The sequence below is a fragment of the Miscanthus floridulus genome, chromosome 14 (genome assembly GCF_019320115.1).
Source record: "Miscanthus floridulus cultivar M001 chromosome 14, ASM1932011v1, whole genome shotgun sequence".
Lineage (NCBI taxonomy): Eukaryota > Viridiplantae > Streptophyta > Magnoliopsida > Poales > Poaceae > Miscanthus > Miscanthus floridulus.
In genome coordinates this window covers 14,729,878-14,749,217 of record NC_089593.1, presented here as the reverse complement: position 1 = coordinate 14,749,217, position 19,340 = coordinate 14,729,878, and the positions used below count along the sequence as shown (strand labels likewise).

General features: G+C 47.2%; 1 protein-coding gene and 1 pseudogene across 2 annotated transcripts in view; both read right to left on the bottom strand.

The window, feature by feature from the left end:
• Positions 1-7,917: 7,917 nt before the first annotated feature.
• Positions 7,918-19,340, bottom strand: part of LOC136504657 (uncharacterized) — a 28,829-nt gene continuing 17,406 nt past the window's right edge. For both annotated transcript variants that reach the window (XM_066499614.1, XM_066499615.1), the window contains 6 exons: positions 11,313-11,451; positions 10,969-11,221; positions 10,571-10,775; positions 10,349-10,472; positions 9,405-9,572; positions 7,918-9,284 (listed from right to left, as the gene is read on the bottom strand). In XM_066499614.1, the coding sequence (XP_066355711.1) occupies positions 8,898-9,284; positions 9,405-9,572; positions 10,349-10,472; positions 10,571-10,775; positions 10,969-11,221; positions 11,313-11,451 (1,276 nt within the window). In that variant the 3' untranslated portion in view covers positions 7,918-8,897. The remainder of the gene's footprint in view (positions 9,285-9,404; positions 9,573-10,348; positions 10,473-10,570; positions 10,776-10,968; positions 11,222-11,312; positions 11,452-19,340) is intronic.
• LOC136505579 (uncharacterized) lies at positions 15,454-18,060 on the bottom strand (annotated as a pseudogene).

Here is a 19,340-nt window from a genome sequence, read left to right as displayed (position 1 = left end):
AAAGGACTATTCACCCCCCCCCCTCTAGTCCGTCATCTCGACCTCACAGCTATGCCTATTATAAATGCATTGGAAAAGAGAAACTAGAACTTGACTTATATACTGAACACCCATCATCAATATGATCATACCGGTGGAAACTTGGAATTGAAGGCAAAATATGGTGTAAAGGTATAGCTTTGGGCTATTTTCTTTGTTCTTTCTTTTCCTATACCAGTGACTCTGATATAGTATGTGACAGTGACGCAATGAAAATGTGTATTGTTTATGAGATAAAGTGAAGCCAATAGGGCTATACCCAAGGATGGACTTGTTATGAGTGTTTATAGCTATATTATTCTTATCAATAAAGTACCGGTTAAATTCAACAAGATTTATAGTTTTCAAGATTGAATTATATAACTGAAGTTTAGAACTGGGCAGATACTAATGGCTATGCCTCAAGGTTGAGCGTGACTTCTGTCTGCAGTAGCAAATCTAAGTTTCGATGATTTTCTAGATGATTTGAAGGAAACTGTTTGATCTTTCATGCAAATCTTTTTCTTTAGTTTTCATTGTTTCTACACTGGATTAGTTCTGAGAAGAATAAGGACAAAATACCTGGCATTGACATCACTATTAATGAATCTGATTTTTTTTTTTTTTTTGCAAATTTTATCTTGTTTTCTATTTTACCGTAGCGTTAGCATGGCACACTACTATCAGAGAATAAAGATCGGCCCACCCTTCTCTACTTCAAGGGGCGAAGCATAGGCATCGGATTTGTGCCTTTTATCACTCCATTCAGCACTCGGCCTGTTTGCTATCCTTTTATCAGTAATCTAGATTCTAATAAGTTTGACAAAACTATTCCCATGCATTTCACAGATCATGAAAATGTTACAGCCACCAGTACATCAAGGTATTTTCTTGTTCTGGAAAATATAAACTTGCACTGTTTTTATGTTTACCAGCTTTCAAATATCTGAAGTTGAGCTACTAAAAGGGAGAGGAACCAACATACGATGCTAGATGCATTTTACTTACAAAATTTCTTCTTAGCTTTTGTTAGCTATCATTTTGGGATACATGCTTCCAACAATACTCGATCCTAATGACCTTATAGTTTGCTGTGCTAGATAACGATCCTCAGAAATGAAACTGCTTTCTCTAGCACTCTACCGACGGTCGATCGTTTCTACAGTGTACATAATTATTGATCAGTAATGACAAAATAGACAAGTTACGCAGTTAGACTAAGATACATTAAACATTACGATTTTGATATCTAGATGATATTTCTAATTTGAGCATTGGCTTCATGCTTTTGAATATACAATTTTCTTCTTTTAGGGTGCTTTAGTGCGAGTGAAATTATGGGATTTGCTAGGTAATGAGCCTGATGTCAAATGCAAGGAAACAGGGCACAGTAACATGCACTTCCCTTAGATTCGCAAAGAATGATCTATCTGTTTCTGCTATTCTTTTCCGGGTTAGTGCTTAGCCATAACAATACCTGATTGATCAATAAATAACTTTGTTTCCGTACCTCTATGTTGCATTGTTAGATTGTATCTGATAGAAAGTACATTTGTTATTGTGACAAAATATCAGAAAATTGTTAATAATGTCTCAAAAGGCCTGTGCTCTGAAGTTTCAGAAATTGTAATTTCATCTTTTCAGGAAATAACCATATTATGGAAGTTTAGAGTGCTAGATGCTAGCTGCTGTTAACATGTTGAATGGATACCAAAAGACAACTTTGAAAGGAACAAAATGACAAATGGATGGTGAATTTTGGTGTTTTGTTGACGAAGTTCCGTTCTGTCGACACATGGTGGGAAATTTAGGATAGTATGAAAATACATGCTCGATGTAATGTCACATCCTTCTGTTTAAATGATCTCTAGGGGAGTGATATTTGCATTGTTTCGTATTCAAAGGAAGTGTGTACATATGTCCTTGTTTGATGACGTGGATCAATCTGGCCTTTATTTAGGATAGTATGAAAATACATACTCGATGCAATGTCACATCCTTCTATTCAAATGATCTCTAGGGGAGTAATATTTGCATTGTTTCGTATTCAAAGGAAGTGTGTACAGATGTCCTTGTTTGATGACGTGGATCAATCTATGGCCTTTATATTCCTTTTATCTTTGTGTCATTGTCATACACTTTCATTATTTCAGGTTATCTATTTTTGTCGCTAAATGATTGCCTCATGCTTTATCTGAGTTAGACTCCATAGTTTGCACTTGTTATCTTCTTTAGTTTCTTTTATGCTTGTTTGTGTTGTATCGCCCCTGATGCTTTAGCACAACTGAAAAGTCATCGTAGCATTAGCACAGGCATACTACTAGTTCCTGAAAAAACCAGAACAGGTCATCACATTCACTGGACGCAAAAAAAATGGCTAGAAAACATATATATACTCCTTAAACATTGCAAGAATCAAGCAAGTTGAGGAATCAATTGAGGCTTTACCTGGCTGCACTTCTAGCCACCCTAATCCACGTGTGTCAAAATGAATTTTGATGTAAAAATTACTAACACGTGGATTAAGGTGGATACAAGCACAGTCAAAACAAGCTCTGATGTGGTCAGATAAAGTATAAACACCCCTCCTTCCAATGGACTTAAGATATGATTAATGGGCCGGATATATAAAATGTCGAAAGTGTTCTCCTTAATAATACTTCGTCTAGCTGTTGCCTTACAATATCCATTTTATTTATGGTGATAAATGTTCGGGGATGAACAGAAAACAAACAAACATACTTGGACATGAAACAAGAAGCACAAGCTAAACCTGCAAGCACGCCCTTGCGACGCGAAGTAGAGGAAACAATGAGCAAATCTCCAATCTGATAATAAATGTGCTCGCAAGATGCCTTTGCACGCAAATTTTGGGGGTTCTTCCAGTAATTACTGCGTGCCCAAAATGGCCGTCACACTCACCTTATCAACGACTTTATTCTCCTCTTCATCGTGTTAGTCGCTGAATTCTCACTCTTGGTAGTAGGAGAATTCTTACTCTCATCGAGAGAGGATGACACTAGGAGTTGGGGCAATTTTCTTGTCTATTTCTCACACAAGCTCACACAAATGCCATGCCAACCCAAGGGGTTGGGGTTACATATTTATAGGCTGCTAGCCAGCCAAGCATATGCCAAGATGCTAGTCTAAGATGCTAATATGCTGTCCTAGCTAAGATGCTGTCCTCTAGTCTAAGATATGCTGTCCTCTAAGATGCTGTCCTCTAGTCTAAGATGCTGTCCTAAAAACAGAAAAACAGCCACAAGGACCATGACCATGTGAGCATCATAGCCCCACAAAGACCAGCCACACATGAGACTTATCCATCATTCTCCCCCTAAGTCTTGTGCGTCGTCTTGTGGGAGAGTTGAACCATCCCGGTCCTGGAGCAGAGCTCAAGGAACTTGATCCTCCCAAGGGGCTTGGTGAGCAGGTCTGTAAGCTGGTCCTTGGTGTTGATGTAGCTCGCCTTGATGCTCCCTTCCTCCAAACAGCTTCGGATGAAGTGGTACCTCACCCGGATGTGCTTGCTGCGTTCGTGGAACACGGGGTTCTTTGCCAGGGCCAGAGCGGACTTGCTGTCCACCCTGAGCTCCACCGCTCTAGTGTCTCTGCCGAGGAGATCACCAAGCAGTCGAGCGAGCCAGAGCGCCTGAGTCGAAGCGGTGGAGGCCGCTATGTACTCGGCCTCGCAGCTGGACAGGGCCACCACCTGCTGCTTGACCGACTGCCAGCTAACGAGGCACTTGCCGAGGAAGAAGAGGATCCCGCTCGTGCTCTTGCTGGTGTCGATGTCGCCGGCGTGGTCGCTGTCGCTGTACCCGACGAAGTGTGCCGCCCCAGGGCACCTCGGGTAGTAGAGGCCGTGGTCGAGAGTCCCCGCAACGTAGCGGATGATCCTCTTCACAGCCTGCTGGTGCTCCGTCGTCGGTCGCTGCATGAACCGACTAACGTAGCCGACGGAGAATGCCAAGTCCGGCCGTGTGTGGGCGAGGTAGCGAAGGCTCCCCACAAGACGCCAGTACTGCGTAGCGTCCACCTCCTCCGTCGTGCTGTCGCGGCTCAGCTTCAGCCTCTCCTCCATCGGAGTGAGAGCTGGGTTGCAGTCGGTGAGCCCAGCTAGCTCAACGACGCGCTTGGCGTAGGCGGTCTGTCGAAGCGTGATCCCAGAGTCATCCTAGTGTACCTCGATTCCCAGGTAGAAGGAGAGAGGCCCCAGGTCACTCATCTGGAAGGTGGCCTTCATCTCTTCCTTGAATGCCGCCACCTCCGCATCCTTGGTGCCGGTGATCACCAAGTCGTCGACGTAGACACCCACCAACAGGGCATTACCTCCATTGCCCCATCGGTAGATGGCCGCCTCGTGCGGGCTTTGCTCGAAGCCCATCCCCTTTAGCGTGGAATCCAGCTTGGCATTCCACGCCCTCGGTGCCTGTCGCAAGCCATAGAGGGCCTTGCGCAGGCGGAGCACCTTGCCCTCCTTGCCGGGGATCGCAAATCCCGGCGGCTAGTGCACGTAGACCTCCTCCTTCAAGTCGCCGTTAAGGAACACCGACTTGACGTCCATGTGATGAACACGCCAGCCCTCCTGGGCAGCTAGCGCAAGGAGGAGTCGCACGGACTCCATCCGTGCCACGGGAGCAAAGGCGTCGTCGAAGTCGACCCCCTCCTGCTGCACGAAACCTCGTGCCACCAAGCGAGCCTTGTGCTTGACGATGGCACCGGCTTCATCCCTCTTCAGCTTGTACACCCACTTAAGGGTGATCGCGCGATGACCACGAGGAAGGTCAGCAAGCTCCCAGGTGCGGTTCTTCTCAACCGCATCCATCTCCAACTGCATCGCGGCGCGCCATGCCACGTGTCTCTCGGCCTCTGCGAACGACCGAGGCTCGCCATCGTCACACGCAAGGTGCAACTGTGCCTCCAGGTCCTCCAGGTCATGAGGCACCAGTCCCGGCACCAACTGGTCGCCGAGAAGGTTCTCCATCGTACGGTACCGCAACGGCTCGCCATCGTGGTACGCGTCGATGCGCTCCTCGTCGTGAGAGAGCGGAGTAGCGAGCTCAACCGGGCTATGCTCGACACGAGCTGGTGTTGGAGTAGACGTGCCCGGAGAGGTGCCTGTCGGTGCTGGAGTGCGTGGCGTTGCCGGCTGTGGTGAAGCCAGCGAAGAACTCATCGCAGCCGAGGTCCTGGCTGGAGAGCGTGGAGCTGTCGGAGTAGCAGGCGCCGGGGTCGGTGGAGGCTCGGGGACTGGGGTAGACGCGCTCGCCGAAGAAGAGCTGCCTACTCCCCCAGCTCCCTCGAAGTGGACATACTCGACAGTGAAGTCGTCGTAAGTCGGAGCCGAGCCATCGTCCACCGCCTTGTCCCACGCCCATCCTCGCCCTTCGTCGAACACAACGTCGCGCGCCGTGCGCACACGCTGTGTCTTCGGGTCGAGGATGCGGTAGGCCTTCGAGCCCTCCGCGTAGCCGATGAACACTCCCAGAGTGCTCCTGTCGTCGAGCTTGCTGATGTGGCCAAGCTCCTTGGCGAACGCGAGGCAGCCGAAGACCCGCAAGTGGGAGACCGCCGGCTTGCGCCCATGCCAAGCCTCGTACGGCGTCCTGCCGTCGAGCGCCTTGGTAGGCGAGCGGTTGAGGATGTAGACGGCCGTCACCACCGCCTCTCCCCAGAAGACAGCCGGCATCCCCCTCTGCTTGAGGAGGGCCCGAGCCATCCCCACAACCGTCTGGTTGTGCCGCTCGACGACGCCGTTCTGCTGCGGGCTGTACGGCGCGGAGTAGTGGCGCTGAATGCCCTCGTCAGCGCAGTACGACGCGAATTCAGCCGCCGTGAATTCGCCGCCGTTGTCGGTGCGCAGCACGCGCAGCTTGCGGCCGCACTCCGCCTCCGCAGAAGCCTGCGCGCATCTGATGGCGTCCGCAGCCTCTCCCTTGCTGCCGAGGACCATCACCCACATGTAGCGGGAGAGGTCGTCGACGAGCAGCAGGAAGTAGCGTCGTCCTCCCGGTGTGGCCGGTGTCACCGGGCCACACAAGTCCCCGTGCACGAGCTCGAGCCTCTCCTTGGCTCGAAAGCTCACCTGCTGGGGAAAGGGGAGTCGCCTCTGCTTCGTCAACACGCAGACGTCGCAGAGCTGCTCCACATGGTCGAGGCACGGCAGGCCTCGCATCATCTCCGTGGCACTGAGCCGCTTCAGGGCCTCAAAGTGAAGGTGCCCGAAACGCTCGTGCCACTGCCACGCCTCGTCGTCCCGACGAGCAGCGAGACAGAGGGGTTGTGCCACCTACACGTTAAGGACGTAGAGTCGATTTGCGCTTCTGGATACCTTGGCAAGAAGGCGACGACGACGATCCCAAATCCTCATGACTCCGTCCTCAACCACCACGCGCGAACCGTTCTCATCCAGCTGTCCCAAGCTGATGATGGAGTTCCTCAACGCGAGGATGTAGTAGACTCCGGTGAGCAGCCTGTGCTCACCAGACACGGCGGTGAAGATGATGGAGCCGACGCCCTTGATCTCCACGCCGAAGGCATCCCCAAACTTGACGGAGCCTCGGATGCTAGAGTCAAGCTCGGTGAAGAACTCCCGTCGACCGGTCATGTGATGGGTGGCGCCGGTGTCGAGGCACCACCCGTCAGTCTTGTCGTTGCCGGAGCTGTCGCCGAGGAGGGCGTGTGCTTTTGGCTCGTCAAGGTGGAGGAGAGCCGCTGCGGCCGGTGCCGCTGGAGGTAGCTCGATGCTGGCATGTGCCATGAACAGAGCCGGCTCCTCCTCCTCCGCCTGTGCGATGTGGGCCTGGCCGCGTCGTGGCTGTCGACAGTCCTTGGCCCAATGGCCAAGCTGGCCGCAGTTGCGGCAGGCATCGTCTCGTGCCGGCTTGTGCCTGCCGGCGCGCCACCCTGGGCGCCTCCGTGGGCATCACCCTCGGCACGTCCTCGCGCCTCGGCCTGGGCGTCTCTGCGCGCCTTACGTGGCTTGCCACGCTTGCGGCCGCCTGTCGCGGAAGAAGGCTCCCCCTTCCTCCGGTCACCCTGGCTGGCAAGCCACTGCTCCCGAGTGAGAAGGAGCTTCCCGCCAGTGGTGATGGGCCCTGAGAGGGACTGTGGCTCATCACTATCGACGACCTTGAGGCGACCTATCGCCTCCTCGATCGACATCGTGGAGAGATCCAGCAGCGACTCGATCGAGCGAGCCATCTGCTTGTACTTCTCGGGGACGCAGCGGAAGAGCTTTTCGACAGCTCTCTCCTCGCCGTAGGTGTCGTCGCCGAACTGCACCATCTTCTGCAACAGAGTGTTGAGACGGAGAGCAAAGTCATCAACGTCCTCACCTGGCTTGAAAGCCAGGTTCTCCCACTCCTTGCGAAGTGCCTGCAGTGTGGACTTGCGGGCGCGGTCGCTGCCGATGCGTGCCGCAGCGATGGCGTCCCAAGCCTCCTTGGTAGTCCGCTTGCTGGTAAGCGAGAACTGCATCTCGGGCGGGACTACAGCGATGAGAGCATCCAGCGCCCGTCGATCTAGGTCGTAGTCGACGTCGCCGTACCGGACTGCCTCCCACATGTGCCGCACCTGGAGCTTTACCCTCATCACCGCAGCCCACTCGACGTAGTTGGTCTTGGTGAGGGTAGGTCACCCACCGCCGGGATCGACGTCCCTGACAATAGCCTGGAGCCCGTGGTAACCACGGTACCGATCCGGGGAGAGAGAGCCACGCTGCCTGTGAAGGCCGCGCTCTCCATCGACCCGTCGGTACCGATCCGGGGAGAGAGAGCCACGCTGCCTGTGAAGGCCGCGCTCTCCATCGACCCGTCCGCCACCGTTGCCGTGCGCGCCTCCTCCAGGAGCGCCGCCGCCGTGCGCGCCTCCTCCAGGAGCGCCACCGGCGCGTCCGCGCCTGTCTGGGCTGCTGCCGCGCTCGTGGGCGTGCGCGGCTGCCCCAGAAGCGCCACCGCCGTGCGCGCCTCCTCCAGGAGCGCCGCCAGCGCGTCCGCGCCTGTCTGGGCTGCCGCCACGCTCGTGGACGTGCGCGGCTGTCCACTGCGCCGCCCGCGCTCGCGCTGCCTCCCTCTCTAGCAGCTCGAGGTCCGCGTCGGCGGTGTCGTCAGCGGAAATGGAGCTGCCGATGCTGCCGCGCAGAACCTCGACCTCCGCCGCCGCCGCACGCGCTGCATTCGCCGCCGCCGCTGCTTCCGCCTCCGCTCTGGCTGCTGCCAGCTCCGCCGCTGCTAGCCTCGACGCCCTTGCCGCCGCCGCAGCGGTCTCTGCCGCCGCTCGCTCGCGTTCCTCTGCCGCGGCAAGTTCGGCCTCCTGCCGACGCCGCGTGCTCGAGGCGACCGAGCGCTGAGACTGCCCTGCGGACATGACGCGCTACCGGGGGGCTGCTGCGTGGGGAGAGGGCTGCTTCAGACGAGCTGGGAGAGGAGTGAACAGGAGCGGCCGGAGGAGCTGCTGCTGCCAACAGCTGGGGCTGTTGTGGGGCTGGGAGAGAAGATGAGTAAGAGATGCTCAGGCTACAGGATAATACGGCTCTGATACCACTTGTTAGTCGCTGAATTCTCACTCTTGGTAGTAGGAGAATTCTTACTCTCATCGAGAGAGGATGACACTAGGAGTTGGGGCAATTTTCTTGTCTATTTCTCACACAAGCTCACACAAATGCCATGCCAACCCAAGGGGTTGGGGTTACATATTTATAGGCTGCTAACCAGCCAAGCATATGCAAGATGCTAGTCTAAGATGCTAATATGCTGTCCTAGCTAAGATGCTGTCCTCTAGTCTAAGATATGCTGTCCTCTAAGATGCTGTCCTCTAGTCTAAGATGCTATCCTAAAAACAGAAAAACAGCCACAAGGACCATGACCATGTGAGCATCATAGCCCCACAAAAACCAGCCACACATGAGACTTATCCATCACATCGAACATGTCTTCGCTTATATCTGCGGCTGTGACGCCCTCGTCCACTGTAGTACTCAGAACAGTGAACTTATCCTTCTTCCGGTGTGTAATTACAGTTCCAGGTTTCTTCTCCTGCGCCTGCAACGTTATGGTGACACTATACATGGATCTTGGTGGAACAACTTCTCTGTCTGGCTGCGTTCTGTATGCTAATAAGCCTGTTGTTCCGATCATGAACGCAATGTAATGATCTGTATCGTTGGTCAACTGAATTGAGCGTGATTGTTGTCCGTTAAGCTCAATGGGAAAATGAAGCTCCAGCGGCTCGATTCCAAGCATGTCATCAGAGCAAGAATTTATCTGCGCCAGAAACGGAGGAGAGCGGATTATATTACCATGAGATACATATTCCATATGTGGTAGTTTTGCAGGCTTGTCAAATAGAAGGCTCTTGAGATCGATGGGAGGACGCAAGCTTACCGAGTCAGATGCGAGAAGTTCACTTGTTATATCCATAATATTTGGCCTTTGTATTGGATTCTTGTCCGTGCACCTTAATGCCAACTCGAGGCATTTAGCGATTTCGTGGTACCAAAGTGGTGCATACCTCGCCGATTTATTCCACCGGTGCCTCCATCTTCTAAGCACCTTTCACACCACAGAGGCAAAATAGAAGCCCAAGTATTATGTGGATACATACAGTGTGCAAATGCTCAAATGCACATCTGACCTATTTAACGTAAACTGCAATTTTTTCGGGGAAAAAAAACAGGTAACTGGGGCTCTACGTTTTCACATCTAGTACTAACAAAGATGAACTTGAAACCTGCACTTGAAGGACATATTAACTACACTATCCATCCCAAAATAAACGCATATCTCGCTTCTCGAGAAGTCAAACATTTCTAAGTTCGGTCAAATATATACAAAAATATACTTATATTTATGATATATAATAAGTATCATTAGATTAAATGTGGAATATACTTTTGTAAAAAAACTCTTATTTGAAAATACAAATATAGATACTATTTTTTATATATATTTCTAGTAAAAAATTTGACTTCTCGAAAAGTGAGATGTGTATTTATTTTGAGACGGAGCGAGTATCTTATATCCTTTGTTTCATGGTTTTTAGTCAGTACACTTGCTGTTTTCGCAAACAGTAGTATTTGAATTCATGGGTGTATGGAAAATTGCAGCATGTAGCTCCTCAGTCCGCTGTGGAAGCTACCAACAGAAATTTTCCTTGTTCAATTCCACATTTTACCCATGTTTCACACAACCTCTGAGAAGAAAGGTCCATTAAGAACTGGATGCACTGGACATAATTCTAAAGCATGGAAACGGATGACCCAAGATGGATTTTTTTCGTAATTATAAAAAGGTGTATTTTCTGTGCAATGGTAAGATAAGTCACTTACATTGTTTATATTGGGCCTCTTCTTACTTCCTGTCACTATCTTTATGATTATGACACCAAGACTATAAATGTTGGACCTAGCTGACATTTTGCCATGATCTAGATATTCCGGAGCATAATATCCTCTGCATGAAAACATCCATGCATGATAGCAGAAGGAAAAATCAGAGAAAGTAAATGTCATAAAACACAGTAGTACAGCTTACTAATGTGCGCAGCTCACCGTGCCCCAATGCCTTCTGATTTGTCAGCAAGTCTTGAAAGTCCAAAATCTGCAATCTTTGGTACCATGTCATCGCCAATTAGTATATTCGAAGGTTTGAGATCCATGTGAATAATACGGTTTCCCTGGTGAAGATACTTCAAACCCTCGCAAATTCCCAAAATTATTCGATATCGTATATGCCATTCATGTCCTCGTAGCTCATCTGTACAGCAAAAGAACAAATAATAGTAGGAGGACTAGGGAAGCACGAAACTCGAAAGTGTATATGGCATAGAAAAGGTTGGGTCCTTTTGATCTGTACAGTCAGCCCCTTATATATAATTAAGAACTGACATAAAAGAAAATGAGGGGAAATATAAGAGCAAGAAACAAAGGAACCCAATGTATCATCGTACCAGTAAGGTGTTGCTCAAGGCTTCCATTACTAACATATTCGAAACAGAGCAATCTTTCCCGATGGTCCTTCCTAATTATTTTTCCTTTAAATTCCAAAAATCGTCTTACAGTATCAAAACAATAACCTAGAAACCGTAAAACATTTGGGTGTTCAACCAACATCATGAATTCAATCTCCCGGTAAATCATCCTTTCTTCGATTGTGTGGCTCTCAAGCCTCTTAACAGCAATAATCCTGTTGCCGAGGATCCCCTGCAGTTTAATTGCTTAACAGCACTTAGATAGAGTTTGGACATGCAGTAAGAAAATTTGAAGCACAGATCAAACCAAGACTAAAGTTTACCTTGTAGACCTTCCCACATCGACCGCTACCAATCATTCTCTTATAAGAGAAATCTTGCGTGATATACTCTAGAAGTGATAAGGGAAGACAATCTGGCATATGGCTTCCGTCAAGTATGCGCTCCAGGACTTCCATTGCACTGTAGGATATTGAAATTAAAGAAGGGAATAAGTAGTAAGAATCTATTGATATATAAACGTAAATGAAGTAGATTTTCTGTTATCACTAGTTCACTACTCCCTCCATCGTGAAATATAGTGTATTGTGACTTCTAAAATTTATACTAAAATATATTGCATTTTATATAACGACTATGCCTAGTTTTGGCAAAGTTTGTTAAAATGAAACCATGATTTGAGGAGAAACTCCTTCATTGGAACAATCAATAGGTACATGTGTCATTTAAGTGTTCCTTTAAGTTGTCTTAAACTTTTTAGAATGCACTATATTACAGGGCGGACGGAGTAGCGTATAAGTAATTCTTCATTTAAAAAATCCATAAAAGATATTGTGATATGGAAGGACTCATCTATATGTTTCACATATAATTAAATAGATATCTCATGGAAAGGGAAAAATGGTATTTTTTTTTAGAAAGAGTGACAAGAGATTTGTCGGTGTATATATTAGATCAGGAAAAAACAAAAAGTTTCAAAAATTATAGGACTCGTCCCTCCGGTTCTGCTTGCGAAAACCTGCCACTATGTCTAACCAGACAACTAGCAGAAAAAAGAATAACTGCAGAACCAGGGAGATCACTGAAAGCAACCAAAGAAACACGGTACTGGAAAAAACGACTATAGAAAAGGCAAGAAAAAACAACTAAACACCAGATAACTATAGTTGTTGGACTATAGTGAGAATTATACTTGTGGCCATTAAACTTAAAAATTGAAGGATCGAAACGGGCGACCAGAGGGGGGGTGAATGGTCGCGGAAGCCAAAAATTTATAACCCTTCCCCTAAACACAAAACCTGACTAAATCACGTTTTTTAAAAATGGACAGAACTCTATGTACCTAATAAACCTGATGTGGACGAAAATCCATAACTCCGATCGACCTAAAAATTTGTCAGATTAAACTAGATGAAATTACGAAACTAACCTAACTGGAATCACGTCAATCTGACTTACGGATCTTGAGATAAAAATAAAACAAGCAGACTATGTCAGATGCTAACGAGAATTGTAAAGAACAAATCGAGATGCACAAGATCAATCATTATAGATAAAAGATTAAATTAAGTAATTGAACTTACAAAAGTGCATCTAGCCTCCGCCCGAACATCCTCCCTCTCTTAATCGGAGAGATCAACAAAAACCTCTCACTAGAATTCAAACCCTAGGCTAGACCGGAGAGAGGAAAACTGAACCGTGGAACCCGGGGCACGAGTACTGTTCACGCATGAATAGTACTCGCCGGGAGTCCAAAACGTCCTTCTTCTCAACCCTAGGTGCCACATATTTATATCTCCAAAGGGTGGCACGACCTATTTTCACATAACCCCCTACGCTAAATAAATCCAACGTAGGGGCGTAAATTCTAATTACGTCCTCCATGGCAAATTCCGCGATGTCCGCGATCCCTCCATCTCCGCGATGTGATCCTCGCGATGTCGCCGCACGACCATCCGAAATCGTATCGCGATCGCCAGAATTTCCATCTTCGGCCAACGCACGCCGCACGAGCGTCCCGGTACAATGCATGGCTTTGTGGCTCAATCAGCGAACCCCGGATTTTGTGGCGTAATCTGGAAACCTCCCTCGACGTCCTCCCACCGTGTAGCCAGGTACAGTAGACGTACACCACACGATCGCCTGTCCCTCGAACGCAAGCCTCGATCCGCCCTTCTCCGCCCCCACGGTTCTTCGGCACGGCATCCTATCCTCGTTCTTCACTCGTCGCCGCATGTACCTTGTCTCCACCTGTCACCTACAACCACAACCTGCCGAGAGATACGTCACACGCACACCGTGTTGTCAATCGCTCATCACCAAGGTGCTAGCACACTGGCATCTCAAAAATCCAGATAACTATAGCTCTCGAACAAATGTGACGAAACATTTTTAAGCTGCCATCGAATTCAACCTGATTTTAGATGGACATGTGGCAATAGGATCCAACTATCACTGGACACATAAGAGCAACCTTAAAGAGAGCTCCTAAAGCGAAAGTATATGGCTCTTGATGGCTACAACTATGTACTTTGTAATTCAGCAACTGAAGAAAGTCAGGTACATCTCTTCTTGATGTGTCCTTTTGCCACAGCCTACTGAAACACTCTAGGGCTTGCACCTCATCTCCACAGTGATCCCTTTGCCACCCTTTCATCCTTCAGGGAACAGCTACACTTGCCTTCCTTTATGGAAATCTTGGTTACAATGTGTTGGTCAATTTGGTCTGTTAGGAATGACAAGATCTTCAGGAATGTTCCACCAATAGTGGCTTGGTGCAGGAACATTCTCAGGAAAGAATTTGCTCACGTTACGCTGAGAGCAAAACCTAAATATCAACCCTCAATTAGTCAATGGCTAGAAGCTTATGTGTAATTTTTTTAATCTTCTTTGTTTCCTGACTTGTTTTCTCGTTGTACTTGTTGTCTTTTATTTTAATAAATCTCCAGTAGGGGGAACCCCTCCTGTTCCAAGTCTGGAAGACTGCGAATCTCCACTGTCACTTCCACCTGCCGCTGTTTGTACAAGATCTTGTAGTACTGTACATCTTGCAGAATCATGATTAGGGCCTCGTTTAGATTGGGGTTAGAAATCAGTATTTTGCACTGTAGCACTTTCGTTTGTATTTGACAATTATTGTCCAATCATGGCCTAACCAGACTCAAAAGATTCGTCTCGTAATTTACAATCAAACTGTGTAATTAGTTATTTTTTTTATCTACATTTAATACTCTATACATGTGTCCAAAGATTTGATGTGATAGAGAGAGTGAAAAAACTTGCAATCTAAACAAGGCCTAGGGTGTTCCCAACAGTCATCGACGTCGCTGGCTGAAGGCTTGGACTGATGTGGAGGAGAGAGAACAGGCAAAAGGGTAAATCTCTACCGATTTGTTGGATGCTAGCGCGGAGCAGGTGGAAATGAATACTGTACGTGATGGCTGCATGCAACTTTTTTACCCTGGCAGCCAACTGGAAGCCACTGGTGGAGAAAAATGATTTTATTAATTAATCCTGACGCATGGGTCAACATCTGCTCATGTCCGTGTCAGCTGTCGAAATCGACAACACCGCTGAGGACACCCTTAGGGCATCAGCAGTGTATAGGATTGGCCCTGGTTCTATCCGTTGATTTGATGGCACTTGTTAAAAATGTGGCAATGTATCGAACCAACACCGGACCTATAAGTGGAGCCCACGACATTAAAAAAACACTGGTAGCAAGGGCGGCGTCCTGTACTCCTGTGGGCGTGGCCGGAACGGCAGGAGAGAGAACGGTGGATGGGAGCGGGTTCGATCGATGGGAGCAGGTTCTTCACCGAACCAGCGACACAATGTATCGACCCGGCTCCATAAAAGATAGGACCGGTATCGAACCGCACACTGCGGACGCTCTTACAACTTACTTACCCAGTGACGGCAGTTACCGTCACTCAGTAAATGTACAGTACACACTGTAAGTGCATGACGATGAATGAAATAACCTACTGGGCATGTAAGTACCAATTCTCCATTGATTGGCAGGGAAGCAGGCACTTGGAGCCCTCTGCTCTGGAGTTTTAGCGACCAACTAAAGTCCGGTTAGGTTGAACTGCCACACCACGCAGGCACGCACGACGTCCTTGGTAGTTCTCCTCCGGCAGCTTCTGCCTGTCCTGTCCAGCAAATCCCTTCTTGTATGACCGCAAATCCAACGCAACATACGCATTTCCGCGACACTTATCTGTTGCACATGTCGTCTTTTCGTAGGCCAACATTCTGCACCATACAACATAGCAGGTCTAATCGCCATCCTATAAAACTTGCTTTTTAGCTTCTGTGGTACCCTTTTGTCACATAGTACACCAGATGTTTGGCGCTACTTCATCCACCCTGCTTTGATTCTATGGCTAACATCTTCATTAATATCCCCGTCTCTCTATAGCATTCATCCTAAATATCAAAAGGTATCCTTCCTGGCACTACTTGACCTTCTAAACTAATATCTTCCTCCTCCCGAGTAGTAGTGCCGAAGTCACATCTCATATACTCAGTTTTAGTTCTACTGAGTCTAAAACCTTTGGACTCCAAAGTCTCCCGCCATAACTCCAGTTTCTGATTCACTCATGTCCAACTTTCATCAACTAGCACTACATCGTCCGCGAAAAGCATACACCAAGAGATGTCCCCTTGTATGTCCCTTGTGACCTCATCCATCACTAAGGCAAACAGATAAGGGCTCAAAGCTGACCCTTGATGTAGTCCTATCCTAATCGGGAAGTCATCCGTGTCTCCATCACTTGTTCGAACACTAATCACAACATTGTTGTATATGTCCTTAATGAGCCCGACGTACTTTATTGGGACTTTATGTTTGTCCAAAGCCCACCACATAACATTCTTTGGTATTTTATCATAAGCCTTCTCCGAGTCAATAAAAACCATGTATAGGTCCTTCTTCTTCTCCCTATACCGCTCCATAACTTGTCTTATTAAGAAAATGGCTTCCATGGTTGACCTTCCGGATATGAAACCAAATTGGTTCATAGAGACCCACGATATTGCTATCAAGCAATGCTCGATAACTCTCTCCCATAGCTTCATAGTATGACTCATCAACTTAATTCCCCAGTAATTAGTACAACTTTGAATATCTCATTTATTCTTGTAGATCGATACCAATATACTTCTCCTCCACTCGTTAGGCATCTTGTTCGATCAAAAAATATGATTAAACAGCTTGGTTAGCCATACTATAGCTGTCCCCAAGGCATCTCCACACCTCGACTGGGATACCAACCGGTCCCATCGCCTTACCTTCTTTTATCCTTTTCAACGTCTCTCTGACCTCAGATTCTTAGATTCTCCGCACAAAGTGTCTATTGTGTCTTCAAAAGAGTCATCCAACTGAAAGGTTGTGTCCGTATTCTCACCATTGAACCATTTGTCAAAATACTCTTGCCATCGATGTCGGATCTCATCCTCCTTCACCAAGAGATGTTCACTTTCATCCTTAATGCACTTAACTTGGTTGAAGTCCCTTGTCTTTCTCTCACGAACCCTAGCCATCCTATAAATGTCCTTATCTCCTTCCTTCGTACTCAAATGTTGGTAAAAATCCTCGTACGCCCTTCGCCACACTTACAGCTCGCTTTGCAGTCTTCTTTGCCACCTTGTACTTCTCTATGTTATCCACACTCCTGTCATGGTACAAGCGTCTATAGCATTCTTTCTTCTCCTTAATAGCCATTTGGACTTCCTCGTTCCACCACCAAGTATCTTTAGCATCGCCTCCACTTCCTTTGGTTACTCCACACACCTCTAAGGCCACCTTTCGAATATTGGTTGCCATCTTCTCCCACATGTTGTTTATGTCCTCTTCTTTCTTCCAAGAGACCTCTTTGATAACCCTTTCCCTGAATACCTCTGACGTCTTCTCTTTCAGTTTCCACCACTTTGTTCTTTCAATCTTAGCTTGTTTATCCCTACGGGCACGCACCTGAAAACGAAAGTCTGCCACCAAAAGCTTATGTTGAGAAACAACACACTCCCCTGGTATCACCTTGCAACCCAAGCATGCTCGTTTGTCCTTTTTTCTTGCGAGGATAAAGTCAATCTAGCTAGAGTGTTGTCCGCTACTGAAGGTCACTAGATGAGACTCTCTTTCTAAAGAAAGTGTTGGCTATCATCTGATCAAAAGCTACCGCGAAGTCCAGAACTTCCTCCCCCTCCTGATTCCTACTACCATACCCAAAACCTCCATGAACTGCCTCGAAACCTGCGCTTGTAGTACCTACATGCCCATTAAAATCTCCTATAAAAATCTTTTCACTACTAGGTACAGCTCTAATCAGGCCATCTAAGTCTTCCCAGAACTGTCTCTTAGCACTCTCGTCGAGGCCTACTTGGGGGCATACGCACTAATTACATTCAAGACCATATCACCAATGACAAGCTTGACTAAGATAATCCTATCTCCTTGCCTTCTCACTCCCACCACACTATTCTTGAGGCTCTTATCAATCAAAACTCCTACTCCATTTCTATTCGCGACTGTCCCTGTGTACCAAAGCTTGAAACCTGTATTATCCACCTCCTTCGTCTTCTGACCCTTCCATTTAGTCTCTTGAACGCATAATATATTTACATGCCTCCTAATCGCGGTATCAACTAATTCTCTTAACTTACCTGTAAGCGACCCTACATTCCAACTGTCTAAACGGATCCTAGTTGGTTCGACTAGCTTCCTTACCCTTCGCACCCGTCGACTCAGATGTAAAGACCCTTGCTCATTTTTCACTACACCCGAACGCCGATGTAGCACGCCACTAAGGATGCGACGACCCGATCCTTGCTCACTTGACACCGTGCCCAGATCGCGACACGGCGCGTCACGGGGGGTGACGACCCGGCCCTTGCTCATTTAACACCATATCCGGGTTCCGATATGGCGCGTCGCTAAGAGGGTTACGCCCCAACGATTTTCTTTCGGGTTTCATCTCCATTAGAATGGCTATTTAACGTTGGCTCGCCACGTTTATCACAACCCTCCTCCTTTACTAGGGCTTGGGACCTGCTATGTTGAGACAACATAACTTCATATAGGAATTATAGCTAACAATGAGAATTGCAACCATCTAGTTGATACTTTTTCATCAAACATATTTAGATACTCAAATATTTATTCAAAGTTTTGGACAAAATGATCAAAGGGAAAAATATCCAATTCTAGAAGCAATCAGCTTCAGTGAGGTACAGGCAACTAATGCTTTGTGCGGGGGGGGGGGGGGGGGGGGGCGCTACAGAAACCTCATTCACATGTATTTACGTGAAAAATAACAAGATTTGCGACTAGGGGTTCCCCGATTATAAATATTATTTCGAATTTTATTGACTGATTATCCCTGACATCCAAAAAAATAACTGTTATGAACACTATCAGTGATGTTGGTGATAGTAATAATCATTCTTTATACTTCATATAACACCTGCGCTAAAATTATATTTTATGGTCCATCGCATGCAATATGGTGCATGCTTGTAAATACATTGTTAGGGTATATATGGTAAAAGATCCCGGTTGTTATTGGTAGAATAAGATTTGTTAGGATTCATTGATTGTCATCTTAGCATATACTCATCTCTCCGTTCTAAATTCTAAGTCATTTTGGCTTTTATAGGTGTATAGCAAAAGTTATATGTACCTAAAAAACTAAAACAACTTATTAGAACTGGGGGAATATTATTTTTCTAATTATGTTAGGGCTAAATTTGGTTCTTAGGGGATTTGCTTTCTCCTTGTCTATGATCCCACTCCAACAGTATCTCTTGTCACAGACTATTGTGGTTGTATGCCCTAACTTATTGAAGCAGGGCACATTAGATTTTTGTTGCTCTAGAGCATCTCTAACAATGATCAAACGAGGGGTAATGAAGCGTATTGGGGATGGGATGTCAACAAGAATATGGAGGGATAATTCGTTACAAGGCCATGTAACATGAAGCCAATGGGTAGTACTCGAGTGTGCAGAATTAAATGGGAGTCATTTGATTGATCAACACACAACAATTATTCTTGGAACGACTCTTACTATAGGAGGTACTTTTACTTGTGTGATATTGCTGAAATTTGAAAATCAAGCTATCTATGATTGTAGAAAGGTATGGGAATTACACCACACACCCAATGTGGGGGTGCCTGTCATATATATAGCCGTAGTCAACATGTGGTACAAGGAAGGTACTACAACACAAGGAAGCTAGGCTATGATTTATCCTGATGGATCCTATCCTAATATACAAGTGATCCTGATGGATCCTTTCCTAATACAAATGATCCTAATGGATCCTTTCCTAATAATGATGCCTTGCAG